General features: G+C 38.5%; 1 protein-coding gene across 1 annotated transcript in view; it reads right to left on the bottom strand.

The window, feature by feature from the left end:
• CFTR (CF transmembrane conductance regulator) overlaps positions 1-26,201 on the bottom strand; it is a 126,993-nt gene that overhangs the window by 75,511 nt on the left and 25,281 nt on the right. Inside the window, exons 4-11 of the mRNA XM_067564253.1 lie at positions 24,643-24,858; positions 23,193-23,282; positions 21,561-21,724; positions 20,296-20,421; positions 14,054-14,300; positions 12,094-12,186; positions 11,266-11,442; positions 7,967-8,158 (exon numbers count right to left, since the gene is read on the bottom strand). Of these exons, the coding sequence (XP_067420354.1) occupies positions 7,967-8,158; positions 11,266-11,442; positions 12,094-12,186; positions 14,054-14,300; positions 20,296-20,421; positions 21,561-21,724; positions 23,193-23,282; positions 24,643-24,858 (1,305 nt within the window). The remainder of the gene's footprint in view (positions 1-7,966; positions 8,159-11,265; positions 11,443-12,093; positions 12,187-14,053; positions 14,301-20,295; positions 20,422-21,560; positions 21,725-23,192; positions 23,283-24,642; positions 24,859-26,201) is intronic.

Here is a 26,201-nt window from a genome sequence, read left to right as displayed (position 1 = left end):
CAAAGTAACTGGTAATCATTTATCATTATTTTATGAGTTAAAGGAAAACATCCTTTTGAGCCCCTGTAGGAAGCTACAAGTTACAATTAAACTCGTTTCACAGAAGAACTATTCTGCACTAGCATTACCCCTGATTCTATTCTCCCAAAGGGGAAGGAACAATACTGAAGTAATCGGCATGTCCTCCCTCATCTGAGATGTGCTGGTGCAGGAGAGAGTATACTTGCTTGTTTTCCCTCAGCACTCCTGCCTCTTTCTGGGAGTTCCTGCTGGGATTTACCCCATACTTTGTCCAGAAACTTAAAGCCATGATCTAGCTAGAGTGACCAGGTGTCCCAATTTTAGAAGGAGAGTCCCAATATTTGGAGCTTTGTCTTATATTGGTGCCTATTTACCCCCCACTCCTTATCCTGATTTTTCACACCTGCCATCTGCTCACCCTGGATCTAGCCCTATTTTAATGATGTTGCTGAGTCGATAAATGTAGGCTTGGAAGGATTAGATTTTTATCACTAAATGTGGGTAAATGTCAATTTCACAGTACACACACAAACTAATGAAAAAATATTTCCATTGAGGATCATCAAAATGTACAGATAGGGAAAGTAAGAAAATTGCTGCTTGAGAACTTATTAGAGTTTGATTTAAGGATATCAACTTTGTATATTTTGATGTGATGTTGAGAGTTTGTGTTTTAATGCTTACAAAGCTTTAGCTTTTTGAATCAATGTTTAATTTCCTGCAGCTGTGAAAATTTAAATAGATAAAAATACAAACAGCTTAAAAATCTACATTAGCCATTGAAATGATTAAAAAAAGAATAAAAGTTGAATTGTGCCACGCCTGAGTAAGTGGCATTTTCTCCTCTGAATTAGCACTGACCATGGAGTTCTGGAGCATCGTGCTGCCGTAGGTGTCACCAGTCCTTGCACCAGTAAATGTGTAGGACATGTCATGGTAGTAAGGCTGTGTCAGCTGTGATCAAGTCCATAAATTCCTCAGCACACTCTGAGGGATGTGCTCTGAGGAGTCACCAGGGCCAGCCTGCACTAGAAACCAGACCCTTGTTGAGGAGGGACAATGCTAGTTGGAAAAGCTTTTTTCTTGATTGACTCAAACTTCCACTGCCCCAAGCCACTACTTTTTATTTAAGGTCATTTGGAAATCAGGCCATAGAAAGCATTTGGAACACTCAATTTAAAAACCGAACTGAGGTCTGTTTTTTTATATTTTAATAGGCTTCAAAAAGCCCAAGTGCACCAGTAAGGTGGAAATCAAGACCCTGGCAACTGGTCCCATGAACAAGTGTAGCTCACCTGACACATCCCACTGTTAAATATAAAAACCACATACTTTCATTCTAATTCCGTTAATGATGGTACTTTGAACTACCTTAATCTTATCAAACAAACCCAAAACTACTACAAATAATCTTTAAGACATAAGCATACAAAAATAAGGCAAATATCTTAGGCATACTGATAGGCAATGCTCCTGTGCAGAGTTTTCTTAAGCTCCTCTAGCCATGGGAGCACCACACTAATGGATGCAGGGGCATGTGCAGGAATTTAACTTTGACTCCTTTTGGAGGGGCACGTTCTCTGCCTCCCCTCTCCAGCCCCAGCAGGAGCCTGCTCTCTCACCCTGCCCCTGCAGCCCCACGGCCCCTCATTTTTGGACCAGGACCCTGTTATGCTAGATGCTATACAAACATACATTCCCAAATTAGTAGGCCAGTATATTCAGTCAGAGTTCTTTAGAATAGATAGCGTCCTTTCCTAGGATTCTCAATTCTTATGGCCTTATGAGAGCTCATTGGGGGGAAAAAAATGAAAAAAAAAACCAACCCAAAACCTCATTGCTTTACTTGCTTTTCTATAACTTTAATGGAAAGCATTCCAAGTTTTTTTTGGGTAGGGATTGCCTTTTATTATAGGTCTATACTCTGCATCTAGGGCCTTCCAGAATGTAAACAGCAAATAATAATAAAGCCGCAGAAATGCTTTTTAAAAATTATTTTTAAGAAACACCATGAATACTGTTTTGTTCTATCATGAAACACTTTTGTGCAACAGGTACTACCAAGTACTTCATGCTATCCTATACAGTGAACATTTTATTCTTGGACAGGCTAAAATATTGGAAAGCTATGTGAACTATTTGGTTGCATTTTCCATCTATGCTTAATTACTTTTGAGATAAAGTTACCTCACACATTTTCAGTAATTCCTCAAATGGTTGTAAATGATAAATTCTTCTAAAACAGATTACACCCCAGTCAAAAGAGATATGAAAAGTAAATGTAGTACTGGCTTTTTCTTAAAATGTTCATGCACAGAGATTTTTTACTTTAATTTTGATCTGTCCTAATAAGTAAGGTCAGTATTTTTTAAATCTGTTTTTAAAATAAGACAAAATAATACAAAAGCAATTTCTGTTATCATATGAAAAATCAAACCCATGTTTTTAAAACAAAGTGCTGAATCCAGCAAGGTTCTTGAGCATCTTGTGTTCCCACTGACATCATTAAGCACCACGCATTAGTAGGTTTCAAGGGCCAAATTCTACAATTACAAAACCACTTACTTAAATGGGATAATCTGACACATAAATTAGTGCATGTTTAGGTGAGGGGTAAAAAAGAAGAAAAGGGGCTGTATTTTGCAGTCACTTCACTTTCCTTCTGGAACAACCTGATGTGGATCTTAAATGTGCATTCCATCACGCTGCTTCCTTTAGAGGTCTGGATGTGATGGGGAAAAAAGAGTCATTCCACATCTACATTGCTTGTTGGAGCTGGAACAATTTGTATTGTTTCAGTCCTCTGGATCAAACACAGGAAATAGCTTTTTTCCTCCCCAAGAGCACTGTGTCAATGAGCACATGAAATTTGGGGTAAAATCTCATTTAATCCTAACTGAGGTCTAGATTTGGGACTTGTCTACATGGCAAGTTAGCCATGTAGACAAGCCTTCAGACTGGCCCTTCTGCAGATGTGCAGTAAGGAGATGTGTTTTACACCACCTCCAACGCCTTTTGCGTAGCCTATGTAAAAGCCAGACACAATTACAGCCCCTTCACTCAGACATGTAGAGTATGTTATAATTCTTAAAAGGATATGACAGAGCACATGGAACTCTCTGATGCTTTGTGCTTCTTTGAGGCAGAAACTTCCTGTTGCTCCTCCCCGCTTAGTGTGAGAATCCACACCATTCCCACCAAACACAGGGCTCTGCCGTAAGTACACAATTGAGCCCTAAAAGATTTTAACTGAGGGTGTGGGTAGGGAATTAACATTTGGTTTTTCATCACGTTTAATCTTCTTTACTGCATTTCCTCAAAAACTTTATCTGTGGAAGCTAGAGAGACTGAAGAGGTGAATGATGATGATAATAGGACATTGTGTGAGGGAAGGGTTCTTGCTGGATTTCTTCCTGGTCACAGTGTAGTGCTAGTTTGTTCAGAGTCCATATAGTACCAAAGCTTCTTCCTATCATTATGAAGATACCTGTTCATTCTTTTTGACCCTCAAGGCAGTGCCTTGAACTACTGACAGGAACTATTTAATAATGCTTTTTCTTATGCTAGCATGCTGCTCACATCACTGGCTTCAGAGGCTTAAAGATCTAAATGATATGGATCAGATTCAGCCGTTGGCACCCAGCTGTGAGGCGGACCAGCACTGTTAACTTTCCCAGCATTCTAGGAATTTCCTATCTTATTGCAGGGCATGGAAAGCCTTGCCCTTAGAAAACAGAATTTGGAATTGCTGCAGCAGGTTGATTCTTGGATCTGTGTGGTTGACTATAGCTTATAAGGCTGGACTCATGCAGCAGTCTATGGCAGAAGGCCTAGCACGAAATGAAACTATGACCTCTTCTTCAGAAGGCCTTAATAAACTTCCTGTCAAACTGCTAATCAAAACTCAGGCTGTTTTTTGAATATCAGTGGCATCCACACTAAGGCCTTAAACATATAAACAAATTACTTTATCTTTAAGTGTACTTTGCACAGAGATAAAGTACAGTAACCTCCTCTTATCTTAAATCAGACTATTGTTTTCTTGCTTGAATGGAACTAAAAGAAAATAACTTTCACTGTATGACCTAAAGAAAGATTGTGCTAAACTAGTTTAAATATCTGTTGTTATAGATTAAAGACAAGAGCCCTGTTTTATGACAAGGCTGGATGTACCTTAGAAGCTGGGTGGAATAAACACAGACAAGCTTCAGTGCAATAGATCTTTACAAAATATACTTCTGTGTTTCACTGTGTCATAAAAACATCACAATCTGACAGCAACACACAGGGAGCCCACTTCATTGTGTCAGTTATGGACTGCATGTTAAATAGGAGTTTGATCCCGTAGTAATTTGCGTGAATAGAGTAAGATTTTTAAAAAAACTCATCCCACTGGCTACTGAGCTATTTTGAAAATCTGGCAATGAATGTCAAGAGGAACATTGGGTGCTGAGTGCTTTAAAATCTGGCCCATAACTCCCATTGAAAGTGACATCAGTTTTGGTGTGGAAAAATAGCAAAACTAGGCACTTCATCAGAGACGCTTTTTCCAGAAAATAGCTTTACAAGAGTTAAAAAATAGTAAAGTTGTTTTTTAAAATGTTTTAAAATGTTGATGAACATACCATTTTTATTTTTGGCCAAAAAAATCTCTAAATTTGTCAGGTTTTTGGCTTAAATATTTTCTATTTTTAACTGAGGAAAAAATAGCTCTTATGGTTTGGGATTTTTTTTTCAATTAAATCTCAAATACTTTTGAGGAAAATATTCATTTACCATGGAGATTTTTGTTTCTATGAAAATTTTTCACTGAAAAAAGATTTTTGAATGAAAACTTTTGACCATCTCTAAAAAACAGCACTGGGAGAACTCATCTGAGCCAGCCTTGCTGGGTCTTGTTTTGTGCAGGTTATGTATATGAGAATCTGCAAAGTCTGGTCACAGGGGCTCCACTGGGTTTGTTTGGTGTTTTACGAAACTCATGTGGTGTCTCTCCCTGGAAACTCGCTTCTAACAGATTACGCAGTCCAAAATTACCCCATAAGTAGCTGCATCACTCTTCCTAATTTTGAGTAACTCTGAGATTTTAGACCTTTCACACAGTTCCTGGGATCTTTCATACAGTTCTAGAGGCTCCCCCATTACCATACTCAATTTCTCATCATGCTGAAGCATTTTTTCTCATTCAATAAACTGCTGTTCTGGAAATTCTGACTATCCCTAATCATACTTAAAAGTTGTTAATTCCATTTTCTATAAGGATATTTTGGTAATTAGACCTATTCATAAGAAATAGACAGTTTTAGAAAATGATTGTTTGGCTTTCAATAAACAAAGTAGATAGAAACTTTGGTAAGAAGCATCATACCTTACTGTGAATGTTTTATAATAGCCTTACACTACTGGCTTAGACAGTTTCATATGTTAGCTGGGGAAACTATTCACAAATATCTTTTTCAAATTCAAATGGGTTATGTTTTCTCCTTTCTGTTTGCTTCTCTACAAACATTAATGTAAAACACATTCACATAAATGTTACAGAATTCTCAGTCTGAATGGAAGGTTTCATGCATTAAGAGCTTGATCCAGTGCCCAATAAAGTAAATAGGAAGTAAAAAAAATTGAAGGGATCAGGCCGAGTAATGTGATTTGCTTTCCTTGCCAAAAGTGCTTGTGACTGCTTATAAAGTTTGTCATCCAGTCAAGGAATGGAAATATTTGTAGCTCTAATCATGAATAGAATAGCAAATAAACTAAGATATAGTTGAAATAAATATTTTGTGAACAGCCCAATTTTCCTCCTCCTCGTTATCAGGAGTTAGTGTCACATTACTACCACCATCATCATTTTTGAGAGGAAGAAAAACCATGAAGAACACTCTTCTCTAGATATGCTGCCCTTCCCTATATCATCCTGTCACCGAACAACAGTCTGTGCCACATCCCTGGTTCGCAAAAGGGTCTCCCTAATCCATGACCGTCTGCTCTCCCGAGTCACAGTGTGCAAAGAGGCTCCATTTTCTGAGCAGATCACCAAAATCTACCATTAGCAAAGGACTGGGTTGTGATGACAAAGATATACCATTGGTGCCCATGTTAGGGCTGTCTCCTGACATCTGCGTGGAGTCTAATCAGGTGCTCAGGATGACTTCTTTCTCCTTTCTTTGCTCTAATAGTTATTAATCCATTTGTAATTCTCTTTTCAGGTCATTAGGTCCCTTGGTCATTGTGTATGCTAACACAATAACCCTGGCACAGAGGCTGTCATGGGCTTGTGCACACGTAACTACCCCAATTACTAGTTTTGTCTGTGCAATAACTGTGATAAATGTCAACTGGTAGCAGAAAACTGTGCACTGGCACTGAGTTCATTAATACTTACACAACTAGAGCTGAAATTTCTTCCACCTGGGGAAAAAAAAACTTCTAGTTTTCATTGAAATCTTGCACAAGAAATTTTGAGTTTTCTGCTGAAAATGAGAGTTTTAGTGCCTCATGGGAATTGTAGTTTGATCCTTGTGTCTTCGTTCTCCTCTATGGGCTGATACCCCCAGCTGAAGTACATCTCCCATAATGTATCAGAGTCTCCCTTTTTGGTGAGGGGAAACTATGCAATTTGGAGTTTCTGACCGTAGAACTCTATGGGAGATGTAGTCCAGCCGGGGATCCTGGCCCAAAGGGGAGAATAGGAAAAAAAAAAAGAAAACTACAATTCCCTTTTTGCCACAATCTTTTGTTTTTAGGGAAACATTTAGACAAACAATAATTTTTCATGGAAAGCAGACACTTCTTGCAAAAACAAAAAACCGAAGGAAAAAAGAGTAATATAGCCTAAAACACAATTTTGTCAATTTTTTTTTGATAGAAAGCTTTCAACCAGCCCTACACACAAACCCTTTGTGTGAATGTAACAAGAGAAAACTAAACTGAAGTCTAAACCCACTCTATCAAACTATATAGTAGCCTAACTTTTCTAGCAGTGATGTCTCAAGTAAGGCCAGACTCAAATGGCAAAAAGGGTGAGATTTAAAATATGTTAAAATTCTCCAACCCTGATGGTTTAGCTCCTCCTAACTCCCAAGATGGTTTCACCCTCTCCTACAGAACCCAAAGCTCAGTGACTTTAATCATAATCTCTCTTTTGCCATTGTAATTTCACAAATTCAGGTGGAATAAAAATAATACCATTTGACTAGAGAACCCAATCACACAGTGATAGTAACAAACACACATGGTTAAATTTGTCTGCCTGATGAATTATCTGAACCAATTACAAATAACTTACAATCCTGAAAAGCTCAAAGTCTGTTTGCAAGCAATTTGTGAGATTAATTGGCTAAATTGATCACAATAATTGACTAAATTGATCACATTCAGCTGCAGTCATTTGAGTGGGGTGGACTGAGGTTATATGAAGGTGTCTTCCCCTTTCTATATGCCTGGAAGGAGTTTCTGCTCCAGTGATCCCTCTCTGCCTTTGGCATAATAGAAACAGTAACTTAATTGTGATTCTTGTGACATGGCAATGGTGCTTGTGACAGCAGTGAGAGAAAGTGCGCTTGTGTGACATGATGTGAACCTCCCATCCACTGATTGGCTGGAGGAGGATTAATGCTCGTTTCCCAAATAGTGCAGCTACTACAGCTTTTCACCTCTGTGTAGAGACTGCCTTGAGTGAAGCCATGAAAGTAGAACAGTTGGCTGTCCTATCCAGAGCTGTAAAAAAGAAGAATCAACAATGCACTAACCTACGAGGTACATCCTCTTCTTGAACAACAGGACACTCTCTGACTATGAGAAGCCCTTGCTGAGTTTTCTGAATTGACCATGGCTGCAGGATATCTTGCTTAGTTAAACTTAATACCCTGAATTGTTGGGCTCCACACTTGGCTTGAGTCATGTGACCTATCACAGATCATAAGAGAACTTTTATTTTAAGACTGACCTCTTCTAGCTGACAGGCCTTGATGACACTCTTATATCTGTATTCATCATAGGACACACCAAAGATGATGTTTTCTTTGATCGTTCCAGGCATGATCCACGAGACTTGAGGGGAAAAGGAAATCCTTCCACTGTGCTTGATTTTACCATCTGAAGGCTCCAACTCTCCCATTATCAACATCAAGAGAGAAGTCTGAAAATAATTAACAGTTAATGTATCAGAACAGATCTACACAACTATAACAGATGCTCCTCATACGTGAGTCATCTTCATAAATAGCTTGTGCTCTATTATAACTCATTCCTCTTGTGCAGAGGGTCTGTATAAGCACCTATCCAACACCAAAGCTTTATTTAGTGGAGGCTTCAGTGGTGTATAGGGCCCTGTAAAGGCTTCTAAACTGGGATGAATTTCATTCTCACTAAATGAGGACAGTAGTGTATAATGTCTTGTAGCTCTTCTAGTACAGCAGTTTGAATTCTGCAGTCTGATCAGCTGACAAACAGAACTGAGCATAGCAGACTTGATATTCTGGTTAAAAAGCAAAGATCAAAACAATTTAGACTAGTGCAGTAAAACTAACAGTGTACTTGAAATAGCTATTTTTTTCATATTTTGTTTACCAGTGAGACAGTTTCATTTGTGCATACACATAATGGTTTGCATGAACAATTATGGTAGCTGCATAATCTCTTGCTTAGTTAAGCTTCATATCCTGTGTTTTTTGGGTCCCTCGTCTGACTTGAGCCATGTGATGGTTGCACAAGCACATTTTAGACTCAGGCCTGGAGTGATTTAATGAATGTGTGTGTATGTGAGAGACAGAGAGAGAGTAGGATGAGGTTATTATTCAATTTTGACATCACCAGTTATTTTGTTTAATATTTTTCCTCTATCCCATGACACAATGCAAAATGTGTTGCTTTTTGTTGGTGGTGGTTGTCCCATGCAGGCTCAGAAACCTTTCTATCTGTGTAGCCTTGAAAAGTGTAACTTCTTGGTGCATGTTTAATTATTCACAGAAACAACTCAGTTGATTATTCCTCTATAACTGTTAACTCAGCCACATGAATTCATGACGTAAGTATGGCTAGTATTTCGTATTTCCCTTCATAAAATAATTGATTGCAATTTCAATACCGACATGTTATAATTTCAAAGTTAATCAGTAGCTAGGAGTAACCTTGCCACATAGTGTTGGCTACCTGATCAAAGAACAGAATTGAGAAATACAAGGGAATATATGTTACCAGAGGCATATTAAAGGTATTCTTATCACTAATAAATAATCAGGACAGCTGGGACTCAGTGGCCAAAAACTCCATAAATCTTCCTTAGTCACAATTTTATAGTCTGAAGTTCTGAGGAAGTTTGACAGATAGTAAAATATTCATAGAGGATCTTATGTGGTATTTCATTCTCCTGTCCCAGAGGCTCAATTCTCCAAAATGCCAGTGTTTCATAGGATTAACCTTTTAGTGTATGTTTCACACTTCTAGCATCTATCTTTTTGCTTTAATCCTATGTCTCTAATATAACTTTTAATTTGCTCAAACTAAAGTGTCTGCTGGGACAATGATTCTAAAAAGTTGAGGTCATGTTTCTGTGGTTTTCCAAGTCCAGAAAAATGCTATTTGCAGATACCAGTTGCAGACAAAAATAACATGCTGTATTCTGTTTCTGTGGTTCGTGGGTTTTGGTTATTCCTGGATGATCCATTAATAACTTTAACCAAAAGAAAGACAATAAGAGTTAAATATTTTGGGGAAAATCTTTCATTTTCCTAAATTCTTGTAGATTAGATTATAATCATAACTAATTCAAGGAAATGGATTCTCCAGATAAAGACTATAATTGAGGGTAATTAACCACTGTAACAATTTATGAAGGGTTGTGGAGGATTCTTCATCACTGGCAATTTTTAAATCCAGAGTGGATGTTTTTTCTAAAAGATACATAGTTTAGTTCAAATAGGAATTATTTCAGGAAAGCTCTATGGCCTATGTTATGCAGGAGGTCAGACTAAATAATCACAGTGGTACCTTCTGGCCTCAGAGTCTATGAATCCATATTTTATTTAAATTTTTAGTTTAAGGTTATATGCATTGGATCAAGGGGGATAACCACATCAGGCTAACGGGAACTGGAACAACATGTCAAAATTGTTCTTCTGTTAGTTTCTGATGAAAACGTTGTGTCACTGCTGGTGTTTTTGACTGTATCTGAAGCAGGAACGTTTTCATACTTTCATCTTATTATGCCCAGTCTACAGTGCACTTCTCATTGGTATCAATACTTAAGAATAATGCTTGAGTTCCTAATCTATTGAAGTTGATGGGAGTTTTCCCATCGACTTTAGTGGACCAAGGAATTTACCCAGTGAATATAATAAAAGAAAATCAGGATTGGATCATAAACAATTTGCTAATAAGTAAATAAATACATAAAAAGCTGATAAATGCATAACCAATAGTAGTCCACGTTGTCATACCTTTCTCTACAAGTAGTGCCACTGAAGTCAGTGGGATGTCTGGTGGAGTAAATTACTACTCTATATCAATCAGGGTATCACAATCCAGCTGATTATTTGTAATAAACAATTTAATCAGCTGTCTTATCTGAAAATCAAATGCACCATTGAATGATTTGGTTATGTAAGTTAGGCTCTTCAGGATATTAGTTTTGGAGGCACATAAATTGTTGGCATAACTATTAATTGTCTACTGTCTTCACCGTGGAAATTAATGTTGTGTTATTCCTATGAGACACCTCTTACTTCCTAAGATCAGTCATCTTGTAAATTACCATTTCCTTGTTAGAACTTAAAAATGGCTGTACTGGACCAGACCAAAGGTCTGGCTAGCCCAGTATCCTGTCTCCCGACTGTGGCCAATGTCAGATGCTTCGGAGAGAATGAGCAGAACATGGCAATTATTGAGTGATCCATCTCCTGTCATCCAGTCCCAGCTTCTGGCACTTAGAGGCTTAGGGACACAATATTTGAGATTATATTTACTTGTATATAGACTATACATACTGTAGTATGGAAAACATTCAGGATAACATTCTTGTATTGCCCCAGAGGTAAAAACACAGTAGAATTCCTTTGGCCATTCCATTTAAACTAGAGGCTTTGGCTTAGCTTAGGCAGAGAGCATGGCATGAGAAGAAAGTAATCAGGTATGTTGCAATAAATTAATACTATATTATAGTTAACACAACAATTTAACCATACTATAAAACGCTTTTGTCAAACAATAATATTTTATATTTTATCAGTGAGGTAAAAACTGGAATACCTTGCCAGCCCCAGTAGATCCAGAAACAGTTAACAGCTGTCCCTTCTGAATTTTAAAATTGATATCTCTAAGAACAGGAGTGCCATGAAGTGGAAAGTTACTAAAGAGGAGATTATTATCATTCTTGGAAATTTTTCTGTTCTCCTGCTTTGCTTTTACAAATATCTCCCCAATTCCCTGCAAAAACATTAGATAGGCAATAAATAGAAGAAAAACATATAAAGACATGGAAAAGCAGTGTTTTTTTAAATACGGGTAAGAAAAGTATGCACTTGCTCTATTTTTGTATATCTACATGGTTTCATTATTATATTTTTTAAATAATATATTAAATGTATCTTTACAGTAAACTCATCTTTCTGCTAAAGTTGGGGTGATAAGTGCAGGCACCTTTAACTTTGCTGTTTTTCCAGCATCATTACAGCTTTGTAGCCTGCTTCTGATCCCATGCTGATGTCCGACAGAAATAACCAGTGAGATGTTGCCAAAATGCTAACAAAGTGTTTCCTCCAAAATTTCCACATCAGGGTAACTTGACATGTTTAAATGTCACTTTCCCAAGGTAAGATACTTTCTCACCCATCACATAGCCCAGAAAGCAGTCTTCTCTAATTGGTGTGGGCAGCCAATGGAGAAAGCAAGTTTTCCCTAACTAAGGAATTGGTCAGCAGACAATCCTAAACTAGGGCAGGGGCCCTGGGATTGGCTCAGATGATCCAGAAAAAAATGGTTGTTCATTTTTTGTTTTGTTCTATGTAATAAATGAGAAAAATCTGAAATTAAAAAAATATATCTAGTAATCCTATTTTGTTTGGTTTAAATTCTAACCTCATCCCAGAAGGCTGTTACTTTTTCCAGCTCAACACCAGTTGTTGTTAAATTATACTCCAGGGTTTTATATTCTTCTTTTTGCAAGAAATCCTGTAAATGTAATGACAATAGATTACAGCCAAGGGTATTAGACTACACCACCACACACAAACACATAGTACTCAGCATAGTCTACCAATGCATTTATATCAACCTCAGCAGCGTTAGCCAGTTTATTCAGTATTATCATTGCATTTTTGTGTTCTAGTGTAAGGCAGACGAATATGTTGTGTGTAGAGTGTTTCCTTATCTGTTGGAAGTGGAAGGAAGTTGCTTGTGAAGATGGAGACTCTGTCACCACCAGTGGAAACCTGTACAGGCATCAGGGTCTGATTAAGAGTGATTACAAAAACTTGGTATATCCTTGGTTTTAAGGGCTTATGTTGGACAATGTCATGCAACCAGTCATAATCCTTTTTAAACAAAGACTGTATTTATGGAATAGTTAGAAATATTATACCTTGGTAAGCAATGAAACAAACTAGTTATCTGTTCTTTCTCACTTACCCCATGACTGCACAGTTCATGGCTGCAAATTTGCAAGGTGTATCAACCAACAAGCAAAGCTATATAACAAATCTTTACTACTGCAGCTTTAAAGAGGTATAATTAAAATGGTAGTGGTCAGAGAAGGCAAAAATTAAGTTTTTTTCAGCAGCATTGCACTATTATTTTATGGCATACACTTAACAGGCAAAAAAGGAATAGAAAATAATACATGTGTGTAATTTGGTCAAGCTAACGCTGCTGTAGGAAAATTAACTTTTGCATTCCCTGGCTTTCCCGATGAATGATTAAAATTCTACAGTTCCTATAATAAAATTCTTCTATTTAAGTTCCATTTTCCTTTTTTAAAGGGAAGAGCTAAAGGCTCTTCTACTCCAACGTTGTCTTTAAAGTCCTAGGGCCAAATTTGCCATCTTGGGCCCTGACCCAGCATGGTATTTAAGCATGTACCTAATGGGACAACACATATACATAAAATTACTCACATGAGTGAGTATTTGTAGGATTAGAGTCTTGGACACCTAAATTCCTCTTTAGGTAGTAGCTATATGCTGATTTAGGCAGGGACAGCTTCATCCCTGTCAGCCAGACAGACCATTAAACCCTTCTTGCCTTTGTCCAGGGTGTGGTTTGTCCTTCCTGTCATAGATCTGGATTTCAAACAGACCAGTTTAGATCTGACCCTTTGCAGATTAGAGATAAGACCAGCATGAAATCCAGATCAGAATCCCTCTGTCCCAACCCTCTTTTATCCTCTCTTCTTCCCTTGCAACCTTCTCTCCCCTCAAAAAACTCCAAACAAAAAAAGCCAGTTTAGGATTGCTCTAATTCCATATTATGATTCAGGTCCATCTATAAGTACTCTCTCATGTATTCTTATCACATTAAAAATAAAAAAAAATTATTAAATAACTTTAACCAAAAAAATTGAGAAAGCTGCTGAGATTTGGACACAAAACAATATAAGAATTCCAAGAGATTTGAAACAGCATTTTACAATGATCATCCTATAAGACCTCATTTTGAATTCACTGCACACATCCAAAATTACTCTTGACATCAGTGGGTGACTGAAATATGCAATAATTGTCAGATTGCCCCTTGTTGTCATGTTAAAATTCTGTTGAAAGTTTTATTCTACAGGTAAGAGGCAATAACATAGATGTGCTTCCCTTTTAAACAGTGTAGTTCTGAAGTGGCCTTAAATCAGACAGGTTTTTTTATATTGATTGGGGAACTATATGCAAAATGCTAAGACTTATGACATTTAATGAAGTGTCGTAAAAGCAATTCATGTTACATGGTGAAAGTCTGCATCAGTGCTGTGTGCTCTTGGTGACAGACTGACAAGATAATGTACTATAAAAGATTAGTTTATGTACTTAGAAGGATATAGGTTTATGTACAGTACCTGTATTTTGTTGATTGCTCCAAGAGAGTCATACCATGTCTGCACAGCCCAGGGGAACTGCCTAGTGACTGACATTCGAAGAACAATGCAGAATGAGATGGTGGTAAATATTTTTCGAAGGATAATTCCCTCCTTCAGCGCATAGGGAAGCACTGATAAAAACACCACAAAAAAGCCTGAGAAGAAGAAGGCTGAACTATTGAAATATCTCACATATGCAGCTTTTCGGGTCAGTTTCAGTTCAGTTCTGTCACGAAAAAAAAGTGCAAAGATTCATTGTTCAAAATCTTACAAATCTTGGCAAATAGTGATGGAAAGGTGGGTGAAAATGTTAGTGACAGAGGCTCAGCCATATTCATTTTGCATCTGCGTTTGTCATTACTTTCTAAGACTACTGATGAAGTGACCCAGTTCCTATTAGTAGTGTGAAAACTTGAGGGAAGGGAAATGGATACACTCTCAGAACTCTTATTGGCATTTCTGAGGGCATAATTTTGCCCACTAAGTCTATACTCTGTCTTAATGTAAAATATTCCAATAGCTAGCGGAAGAGATTTTAAAATGGACAGGACATATCAACTTTTTTCTGGAAATGTGGGCATATTCAAATACAATTCAAATATTCTTTCTGTAACTCAGAATCAGGATTCTTCTTTTGGCCTGCCCTATTAGTAACGGTTGGAACCATACAGAAAGCTGCAGATTAATTACTGCTGAGTGGTAGGTGTGTCTCATTAGACTATACCCTGAAAAAAAGGAGGTGATGTAATCTTGTGGTAGAATGAGCATCTGAAATAGACAGGTCCTGAGAGAAGAAACCCTAGAGCAACCAGCCAAGACTAGGGGGTATGTATGTTATTTTGGAATTGCCTTTTCGTTAATAAAACTAGACTATGGGAGAGGTGAGTGATTCCTTGAATCTACAAGTATACAGGTTTTGTTTGGAGATGGATAGGGACTCAAGCCTTCACTCCCAGTGATGCTCACGATTTCTAGAAACACATTCTCTTTGGCAATGATATACCTTGCACATAACCATATCTGCTCATCAGAAATTTGTTCAGAAAATCTGTTCTTGCAAATGCACTTTTACCATTTCTATTTCTTTCCAGGCTACCTCAACCCAAGTATGCATACTCCCAAATATTTCAAGAAAAAATAAGCCTGGATATTAATCAGCTGGAGTGTACCAAGTTTGATGTAAAAGCATCATAGGAAAAATGTAAATGTTTTTATTGAAAACATGACGGTAGGATTCAGAAAACATTTCAGGAAACCAGCATCTGATTAAGAAGTTAATGGACGTTTCACAAGAGAAGTGAGTGCAATGCAGGCAAATGAAAGCCTTGTTGCAGATAAGAGATCTGCAGTGCAGACTGGACAGGAGATTTTTTTTCTGGAAATTTATTCTTTGGGAGTAATTGATACCTTATGAGAAGTTGATGTTGGATATTTAAGCATAAAGCAATTCTGAAAATGTTAGCAAAATATTTGCTTATGGTATTTTTAACACAAGCCAGGTCAAAGTCATAAGTGAACATAGACAAAAAGTTGGATATTGAACCCAACAATACAAACTGTTCTCTTTTGTCTTGGCCTAGCTCTGAAGTCCTTACTCAGTCAGATCACGCTTGCTGCTTTGGGAATGTAGATAAACTCACAAAAGTAGTCTCAATTCCTTTCCCTCTGACAAAATTTAGATCAAGCAGCAGCATTCCCTGTTTCCTCAAGCTCCTAGAATCATATACGGCTAGGGTTAGATTCACAAAGCAATTTAGGCATGCGAATGCTGAGCATTCCCATGCCTAAATTATTAGGTGCCTAGAAAATCACTGGGATCCACAAAACTGAGGTTAGGTGCCTAGACTTCCTGTACAATAAATGGGGAGAGACAGGTGCCTTAGAATGGGATTCACAAGAGCCAGTATTAGGCAGCTCCCTGCCTAAACTAGTCAATGGAGATGTCAAGCTGAGAAGTGTGTGCTAAGCGCCACTCATCTCTTGGAGACAGACACCTAAACCTGGGCTGCAGGGAGGCATCTCCCTCTACTTGAGATTCTCAGCTCACAGCCCTTTCCTGGCATTAGGCACCTATGCTGTTTTTGTAAGAAGCAGCTGGGGGGCGGGGGGAAGGGGAGAAGAGCAGGAAAGGGCTCTCCCTCATAACTTTCAGCTCAGTGGTTAGAGTTCTCATCTGGGATGTGGAAGACCCCCAGTTCAAGTCCCCTCCTCCACCTGAGGGGGAGATGGGATTTGAACAGGGATCTGTCACTTCTCAGGTGAGTGCACTGGGCTGTGAGATATTCTGATGCTTGGCTCCTTTCTCTCTCCTGTTGAAGTATGCACTGTGGCTAAATAACAAAAGAATCATTGGGCCAGTGAGAGAGAGAAGGAAAGAATGCTCTAATGGCCAGGTTACAGAGTCACTCACATGGGAGGTGGGAAACACAGGGCCAGTTCCCTGCTCCAATGACCTTTTAAAGTTATTTATCCATAGTGAACAGCTTCAACAGGAGAGACTGAGGAAGCCCACATCAGATTAGTCCATAGCCCAGTGGTTAGAGCACTGACCTGAGAGGTGGGAAACCCCCATTCAAATCCCTTCTTCCCTTGAGGTGGAGGGAAGGAACTTGAACTGGAGGGTCTCCCTCATCCAAGGTGAGTACCCTAATCACTGTACTAAACGTTACGGAGGAGCTTTGGTAGGTGAGCTCTGACCACATTTCTTGGATCAGGCCCCACAGGTGAGTTAGGCAAAGGTGTACCTATCTTCCCCCAGTTTGTGTATCACTCTGGGGCTTAGGTGTCCAGATGCCTGACCTGGGGCTGCAGTGTGCATGCTCAGGGCAGAAACATAGGTTCCTAGGGAAATTTTACTGCAAAAATTTAGGCAGTGAGTGAGTTTAGGTGCCTACAGGGTTTGACAGCATATGAGAGGTGGTTTGTGAATCCCAGTGGGGCCTGATTCTGGGATTTAGACACCTAAAACGGCAGTTAGGTACCTAAATCCTTTTGTGACTCTATATCTTAATCTCTGCAAATTAGGGGCCTGCAGATTTGGGCAACATGGGTGGGCAAGAATGGAGCGAGGCCAAAATGCATCTCCCACCACGGTGTCATCCCCCTACAAAGCCAGAAGGGTATCTCCACACAGATAATTGTCAGAACTCTCCCATATGGAATCTTACTCTATTGTCAAATTTGCCCAGAGGGGGCCTTGGATCAGGCATATGTGGGAAACCAAAAGGTGTCATGTTACCATGATTGATGGGCTGGGAATCCAGAACCTAATAGAGAGGGACTCAGTCTCTGAACTAATGTTATGGGAAGGGTAGGATTTCCTCTCTAACTCTTCTGACATCTGCCAGCAAGTATCATCATCTCCCTACCTGCTCTATAGGGGGCAAATGCTGCCAAGGATGATTTGGAGGAAAACCAGGGACTTTCCCAGTCTTCCAGGAGAGTGGGATTTGGCACTTGGTTCTTACTGAGATAAAATTCTTATTGAGGGCTGGGATTGGGCCCATTATCTTCATGTGGATTTAGCAGCAACAGAGAGCTGAGGTTACTCTCTTCTAGATAGGTTAGGTTTTGTACATCTTCCTTAGTCATGAAATCCATAAAAAATGGAAAATTTAGCTCAGTTGACATGCTGCTTTAGAGAACTGCCTTTACAAAGGTTTTTAGCAAACATAAGTTTGTCAAGTACAGTAACAATACAAAGAACACAATACAAAGAGTCAAAGAATAGAGGAGAAAAAGGAAGAAAAAGTGGGGAGAGAAGCACAAGGGATGAAAGTGAAAAAGCAGGAAACTAAATCCTTAGGAAAAACATGCAAACCTGAATTTGGGGGTGAAATGGGGGAAGGGAGTGTATAGCACAAAAATCACTGCTTTGCAGGTATGTAGAAAAAAAACACTGTGAACCATGTTGGAGAACAAAGTTTCTTATCTTCTTGTGCTAAACTGCAAGAAGCTTTCTGATAGAAGTGCCATAAAATGATGGTAATAGGCTGAGATTTAGTGCACCAACACCCTTTATCCCAGTATTTCAACCTTAGATGTCTGAGTTTAATCATTCAGTGAATATACATCATCAGAGATGTTTCTCATCACTGGAGCTCCCATAAAGTTTAGTAAGAGGAATTCTGTGTCTCTAGAAGCTCACTAACCTTTAAAAATTCTAAATGGTTTGGAACAAGCTTGCCTGGGAGACTACTTTTGTTTTCATATCCTGTTAAAATAGGCTCAAACTGCCTGGCTTTAAATGAGAGGGGACTGCTCTAAAGGTTTCTGAGGGCTTTTTTGTGAGGGCACCTGAATGTTTGGAATTCATTTCCTCTGGTGCTCTGCCAGAGCACAGATATTTTTTTAAGCTGTCTGGATATCTTGACATGTTACAGAGGGCCGTGCCTCTTCTCTGGCATTTCTGGAAGAGATATGTAGAGGTGTTGTTCAGATGCCTGTTGTTGAGGGGATTTATCATTAATAGGCACTCATTTGTGCCTTTAAGGCAAGCCTGTGTTGGTGGCAGTGCAGAGCCAGACCATTCCAGAGGAGTGTGCCTGTGCTTAGATTGCTTTCAGGGTAGCTAGTATTGCTGGTTGGTGTGTAAATGAGAAGGATCAAGGCCCCACCTGCTGCCCTGTGGGATGGCCAAAAAGGGAAGAAACTGTATGTGAGATAAAATGATCTCATGAGATTTCTGCCATTTTCCCTTAAAGAAAAGTCTTACGTAACTTAATAAGGAGTATTAAACCAACAGGGCTCTTTAGAAATTGAATAGGGGTCAATGAACCTGTGGAATATAATACAAAATATCCTTTCTACAAACTTGAGCAACATTCAGTTGTAGGGATATAAGTCTCTATTAATTTCTTTAATACTTACTCATAAGGTTTGGCCCAAACTTCGCAAGAACAACTCGTGAGTTTTTGGCTCTGAGATCTAAGACCTAGCCTTGATTCATGGAACCTGAACCTCAGCCAACCCTGATTCAGATATGGATCCAAACTCAGCCTTCTCCGCTCATATTGAATCAAAATAGATTATTGTGATTTTCAAGGACTTCCCTGCACTGAAGGGAACAAACACTGCACTTTCTATGGGTTGCCTTTTAAAAGGCACAACATAAAGCAGCTGAACAATAAGGACATGTTTGAGTAATATTATTATTTCATTCCTTTTATTGACATGAAATAGGGTCCTTACATTTCTTCTTTTCTTTTACCTTATTTTCCCAATTACACATCTGGAGTTTAATTCCTACTCTTTCCGTGGGAATAGATACACTACTTGGATAGGTTTGATGCAAGTGTAACCCACTGGCCAGCTTGTGTCATATCCCTTCCTCCCCACTATGTCTTATCTGTAGAAGCTGTGAATATGTTACAGCTCTCCTGTAGGGAACCTGGCTCTGTGGCTCAGGCTGCAGTGATTTATGCTTTCACCTCTAGTGGTTAAAATGGGCAGTTACACAAAGACCTCCCCATGCTATCACATTTACAAGTTCGGTATGGCCATGTAAATAGGCATACTTCTAACACTTAAGCATGACATGAGCCCAACAACCTCATATTACAAGATTTGAAGATGTCTTTAATAAAGTTTGTGCAAAATGGCTGCAGAGGATTCATATGGTTGCTTTTGCTTCAGAACATTTTTTGTAGGGTGAGGAATATGTTAGCCAGAGACAAATACAGATGCTAGGAATATCTTTACCTGTACCTGGTAATGGTAACATTGTTGAAAGGTCAGTGTTACAAAGGGCTAAATAATCAGGTCTTCTGATTATTTTTCCATAACCATCAAAGTTTTAGAGATGAAGAAAAACAGGTGTTTCCAAGCCCGGAAAGGGAGTTTTTGTCTGCATCCTTTTTAGAATATATAAAACACCATCTGAGGGGGCTAGTGGTTTTATATAATAAGATGGAAATAACAGACCAATAGACTATCTCCTTTCATGCGCTGTCATTAACAGTTGCTTGTACCAAATGCTTTGGAGAAAGCAAAAAACAAAACCACAAAACTCCCATAGTGCACTTGATAAAACTAGGAAAAAACAAAACCACAGTGAGGGAATGTTCCTCCCATCCACAGCTGATGGACAGTTTATGAAGGATGAATACTGATGGGTCTTGTTTACTAATTAATGTAACCACAGATGCTATGCATAGGCATCTGAGAATTTTAATTCTTTTTTTAGCCTTCTAGAAATGAGAATGACAAATCAGTACACTTACTTTCGAAGACTTTCAATCATTTTTTCCATTGCATCTTCCCAACAGTAAGCTTTAACTGATTGTATATTCTCAATTATTTCTGAGGTGATCACAAGTCTCTCATTGATCTTTCCTGCCCTCCTGTCTCTGTAAAATAAGACATTAAATAACAGTAAATAATAATATTGGGCATTAAAAGACTAATAATTAATGTATTATGAAGAAAACTAAAATAACTGACAGTGAGTCTTAATATCTTATAAAATTTCTCACTACTTTCCACACTTTAAACACTTAATTTTTAATGTTTACACACTCAACATTAATGAACAAGACCCTGAACCTGCATTCTTCACACCCTCCAAATTCTGATTAAGAGGCATGAGGTGTTCACAAGGAGTGCAGAGTCATGCCTTATCAGCTGTTTTATGGGGCAAATTGGGCTCATTTTACTCATTTGTGACAGATCAGTGGGAATGCCAATGCAAGGTAAGTAGGGTTTGGCCGTGGGTATATTCACAGTAGTATATGTTTACCTTTAGAATTCGATTCTATTTTTAAACATTGTTCATTAAGAAAAAGGAACTAAATTCAGCCCTGGATGAACTCCACTGTCTTCAAGAGTAATTTCCATTGACTTTGGGGGTGAATTTGGCTCAGTGAGCTTTACTGAAGTCATTTTTGTATCTTGTTTTCTTTGTTCTTGCCTGGTGCGTGTCCCCACTTTCCCAAGCTCCGATTTGCTTTTTAATCTCCTCTTTTTCCCTCCCATTATTCCCCTTTAACTTTCTCCATTTTTCTTTCAGTTTTATTTATTTTATGAAGAGGCAAAAAAAAAGTTGAGAAGTTGCTTTGCAAAGGCAATGGCTATAAACATGGTTGCAAAGCAAACAACCCAAAACCTTATATAAATACCAAGATTTAGAAACACACCGGGCCAAATTTTGTGCTTATTTACTCACCATGGAGACCCATTGATTTCAGTCAGGAATATTCCCCATATTTCAAATAATCTTTACAAACTAATTCTAAGGCTGCCAATTAATTATTCATGTATTTGTTTATTCAAGAAACACATCATTATTAGCCCAATTACATTTTTTCTACTTTTCTCTAAGTGTTTCAATTGTGTTTTCTTTACTTCAGACATCTCATTTGTAATCCTGTCCTCAGAATAACAGACCCTCTAATGGAGTAACCTTTTAAAGTGAGGACCCTAAATCTCATAAGCCAATATGCCTTGTGAAAACATAAAACCGTTTAGAACATTTTTTAAATTTTGTCACCTGTACTTCATCATCCTTCGTCCTAACCAGGCTTGGAAAAGAACCACGATTATCAGAAAGCCAAGTCCACAAAATGCTGAGGCCTGTAACATCTCCCACAGCAGTCCCATCACCAACACCACTTGTAAAGGTGCAATCCATACAAAATGAACCAGTGCCAGCCCCTGCAAAAAATCCACAGCAAAAATACTCAAACAACATGAAAGAGAGAGAGGAACTATTGAGGTGATACTCTGAACAATTTGCACAAAGAATAGGGAAAGAATTTCCAGTAGAAAAACAAGTTTATAGAGGAGATTTTGTGGTTCTGAGCCCATAGCAATGTGGGTGTTAATTACACTGAGGACATAGCAATGCATATATACATTCCACACGAGCTTTATTTTTTCCAGGGACAAAGTTCAGTACACAATTCTCCTCAAAGCTATATATATATACACAAAGTGAAATCTAGGCCCCATACAGGTCTGAGGAAGTTTTGCCATTGATTTAATTGATCCTTTTACCCCCTCCCCTCCAGGTTTTCAATCACTACCAGATGAGAAGAGATGTATGAAAGAACCTCTGAAGAATTATTTAAATTATGGAAGGTAACTGTTACTTTGGTGAAAGAGTGATTAAAGCTGTATATGCAACTAATTCAAAACAACCTATACAGTCATCTCCCTCATCTGTTTTTCCTGGGATGGATTTAGGGCCAACTCCTGCAGTCCTGTGGGCCAAATAACACCACAGCTGATGCACCCCTTGAGAGAACAAAAACCATACAAGTGTTAGGCAATAATGGCTGGTACATGCAGAGCAGAAGTGAGGGAGATGCAAAAGCAGTATAGAATTTCCCTCTGTGGGCTGGCAGCTTAGTGGTTTTGGGAGCAGGGCATGGGGTGGGAGCAGAAAGAGTGCATTTGAGGGGAAGATGGCTGCTGCCTGCAGCATCCTGGCCCTAGAAACTGATAGCTATTTGCCATACAAGATGTAAGATGGAGGTACAAGTCAGTACCACACTAGAATTCCTATGACAACATAGGTCCTGAGGGAGCCATGCTGCCAAAGGGTTTGGAGAAGGATGTGCAAGATAGTTTTTATGTAATGAAGGGTTTAGACTTGCACCCATAACCACAACAGCCGATTGCCTGCTGAGTATCACATGAGTAGTTCTACTCTTCTTACATCCCAGCCTTATCCCAGCTGCAGGTGGAAGTGGCATGCCCATCCTCCCAACAGGATGACCAAACAGACACTCTGTGACTTGAAATTCATGGAGTTTCTAATCCCTTCCATCAACTGAGCAACATACAGTACTGTACAATACACATGCTACTGCTGGCACTCTTGGCGTTCCAGGTTTGTGCTGCTACCCCCCACTGTCTTGGGTGCAGGAGATGGGGGAAGATGTGATGGAAGTCTGAATCAGCCTCTTTCTGACTACATACCCACACATAACATAGGTGGAAATGCAGGTTGGGATTTTCTTAAGATGAGCACAGCTCACCAGAGCTGGCTGTTTATTGCCATTGCTTGACTGCAACCATGGTGATGCTAATGCTTATAGAACTGTTTGACGTTTTGCAGACGCTCACTTTTGTTTCTGTGATAGAACAAATATAGGAGCTTAAATGAGCAGTGACATACCTCATCAAATTTGTTCAGATTGTTGGAAAGTAGACTAATGAGTTGTCCAGTGCTTATTTTATCTAGGACTCTGCTTGACAGTTTTAAGGTCTGCAGAATGAAAAACAACAGTAGGTGAAATGCCTTGTAACTTACTCAAATAAAACAGCATAAATAGAAATACAAATACTAGTAATTAACCACCAATGAAACAGCAATTCAAATGTTTCATTTGTTATCTTTGTTACAAAGAAAAAGACTTATTAAATCCATATTGTTATGCCAATAAACTTCAATGTATTCATTAGATTACTTAGCAAATATTGACTTTTTTCCACCTAGCTTTTACTTTGTCGCATATATCTACATGTAAGGCAAGAGTGAATTACACATACAAGCTGAATGTTTCTGGGTATGGTCCCAAATCCCTCACAGTGCACATCTTCACAAGAATTTCCTGACAGACATGGTGAAATTTGCAATGAGGAGGAGTAGCAACTCCATAGTTAAAGCGGGGTTCTGTTTTGCACTTAAAGTGGGATTTCAACCTCTGTTTTTATATAAAATCAACACCCTACCTGTCCCAAATTTTCAGCACTAAATCTGATTTTCCTATAAATCTATTAATGGGTTTCTAAGTTATAATCAGTTAACAATCAGTATTTTAAAGTTCATATTCTCAGTCTTATGATTTTTCAGCCCCTGTTAACGTAAAAAACCAACAAACTGTAAAAGGTCAAAAAGATGTATATAGTAAGAATGTGGGAATTGGTCTGGGGTTATATAATTGCTTTAACAACAACAAAAACCAAACCCAATTATTACTGCTGTTCAATACATAATTACATCTTTATGTGCATCAGTTAGCTAATGGAGAACAAGATTTATCTTGGTTACTTCTGCTCTTTGACAAGTATGCAGAAAGCTTTTTGAATAGTTTAGGGGGGAATATAACATAACCTTTTGACATATGCCCCCCTTACTGTGCCTGGATTCCAAAATTGATGATTGATTTACACTTGACACGTGGGGAATGGATTTTACTAGTCCAGGAGCTTTTGTATTGCATCAGAGAAGATTTTCAACAGAATAGCAGCTACTTTGTTGAAAAGCAAGATTTCCATTGTTCAGGAGATTTATTGAGCAGCTTCACAAAGCAAAAACTACCGTGTTGAAGATTTTGTTCTTCAGCAAACTAATCTGCATTAGTGGTTCACTTTGGCTAGGAGGTCAAGTATGAGAGTATGTTTGGGGACCCTGGAAACATAATGCCTAAGACTAAAGTGCAGTAGGGTAGTTTTTCCTTGTGCTTTATGTTCATTTTATTATTCAAACTCTATCCCTCCTATAGTTTGTTGCCTAAATCTTCCCCTCAACTAATCCTCTTCTGAAAATGTTCTTGTGCCAGTAGCATACACTAAATACATTGATTTTGCCTTCTTATTCAGTCAAGTGAAAGTGAAAAAGCTACCTTTTTATAAATTAAACTAAACATGGCTATTCTCATTTGCATTCCTATATGATGAAGGCCAAATATAGAAGGGTGCAGAAGCAAGGTCCTCACTATGAAGAGAAGACACAAGCCTATGCCTAGGTAGTAAGCTATAGATCGCTCATGGGAGTTGGTAGGATCATAGGAGGCTATTATTCTTCCAAGTAAAAGAGGTTGCACAGCTTTGGTGACTTCCTGCAGGAGAAGACAAGAGAAAATAGTTTTAGTTAATTTTTTTTTTCCAGAATAGACAACTTTTTTAATTTCAAGTTGCATTAACCATTCTCTTCTACTATATCATAAGCAAGGATGCTTGCTCTCTTCACAATGTAAATAAAAAAGATACAGTAACCATACAGTGCTTGATTCAGAAATAGGATGAAACATAAGGGAAAGGATAGGAAATAATGAAAGAGCATGGAATACAAATATTCTGGTATGACCTATGTAGACATTCATAGATCACAGTATTTATCTCGGGCCTGAAATCACTTTTGCCCTTATCTCTCTTTATCCCCCATTGCTGCTGTCACTAAATCCTGTGCCATCAAAATAGGTCTGTTTTCCCATTTCCTCTGTCCAGCCCCATCTCAGTTTCTTGTTTTTGATCATTACAACTTCTTCCTTTCCACACACTCTCTCTCTCACCCCACTCAAAATACAGATGCAAAGATCACCAGAGTTCCTTGGTATAACTTTCTCCTTTACATTCTGTGTAAACCACAGAAGGGTTGTAAGATATGAATAGCTCAGTTGTTTGTTTCATTGTTAGTGCTAAGAACTCTGTGCACATGAGTGTGTCTGCTTTCCTCTTCCCATCATGTTTCTGGTTCTCTCCGAACAAAGAGAGTGAAAGTGTCAGATACTAAACGAATAATAGACAGTTGCAAAACTCTTAGTCCAGATGTATGATGCACTGTAAAATGTTCCTACAGGGTGTCCCCCTAGGTAGTGGGTGCCAGGGAGAGTCATCATGCAGGAAGACGTGAGCTACTGGAACTCAGTTTTAATTCAGGGTTTTCAGTGATAAATATGTCAGGACTTTCCCCTTTGATTTTTCTTTTCCTCTCTTCATGCTTTAAGTTACTTTTGTAATTTACCATTACCAACGGCTCCTACAGCATGTGCTACAATCTCATCAGAATAGAAAAGTTAGTTGACTGAACACAAGGAATGAAAGCTTATATGCTGAATAGACCACCTGTATTATGGCCTACCTTTGTTGGATTAAATATAATTCTGTGTCAACACAAATACTGTAAACTTAGGTCCTGATTTGACAAAGACTATAGTGTTCTTAGTAGGCAGAAGGAGAAGTGTTTACCAAAACACAAACACAACCTTAGGCAGCTGTGTTAATGCCATCTGTATCTATGAGCTGCAAATCACAACTTCATACAGCTCACAAAAATGAAAAACAATCACCTTTCAAGGGCATGGGCAGTGCTTCGTTTCACATTCTCTGAGATTCCAAAATAAGTTTTATACATCTGTCTTAAGCAGCATGCACTCTGGTATTTACAATTTATTATATTTAT

Source organism: Emydura macquarii, unplaced genomic scaffold (genome assembly GCF_026122565.2).
Source record: "Emydura macquarii macquarii isolate MOO-44397 ecotype Brisbane River unplaced genomic scaffold, CSIRO-AGI_Emac_v2 contig_2636, whole genome shotgun sequence".
Lineage (NCBI taxonomy): Eukaryota > Metazoa > Chordata > Testudines > Chelidae > Emydura > Emydura macquarii.
This window is presented reverse-complemented; position numbering and strand designations above follow the sequence as displayed.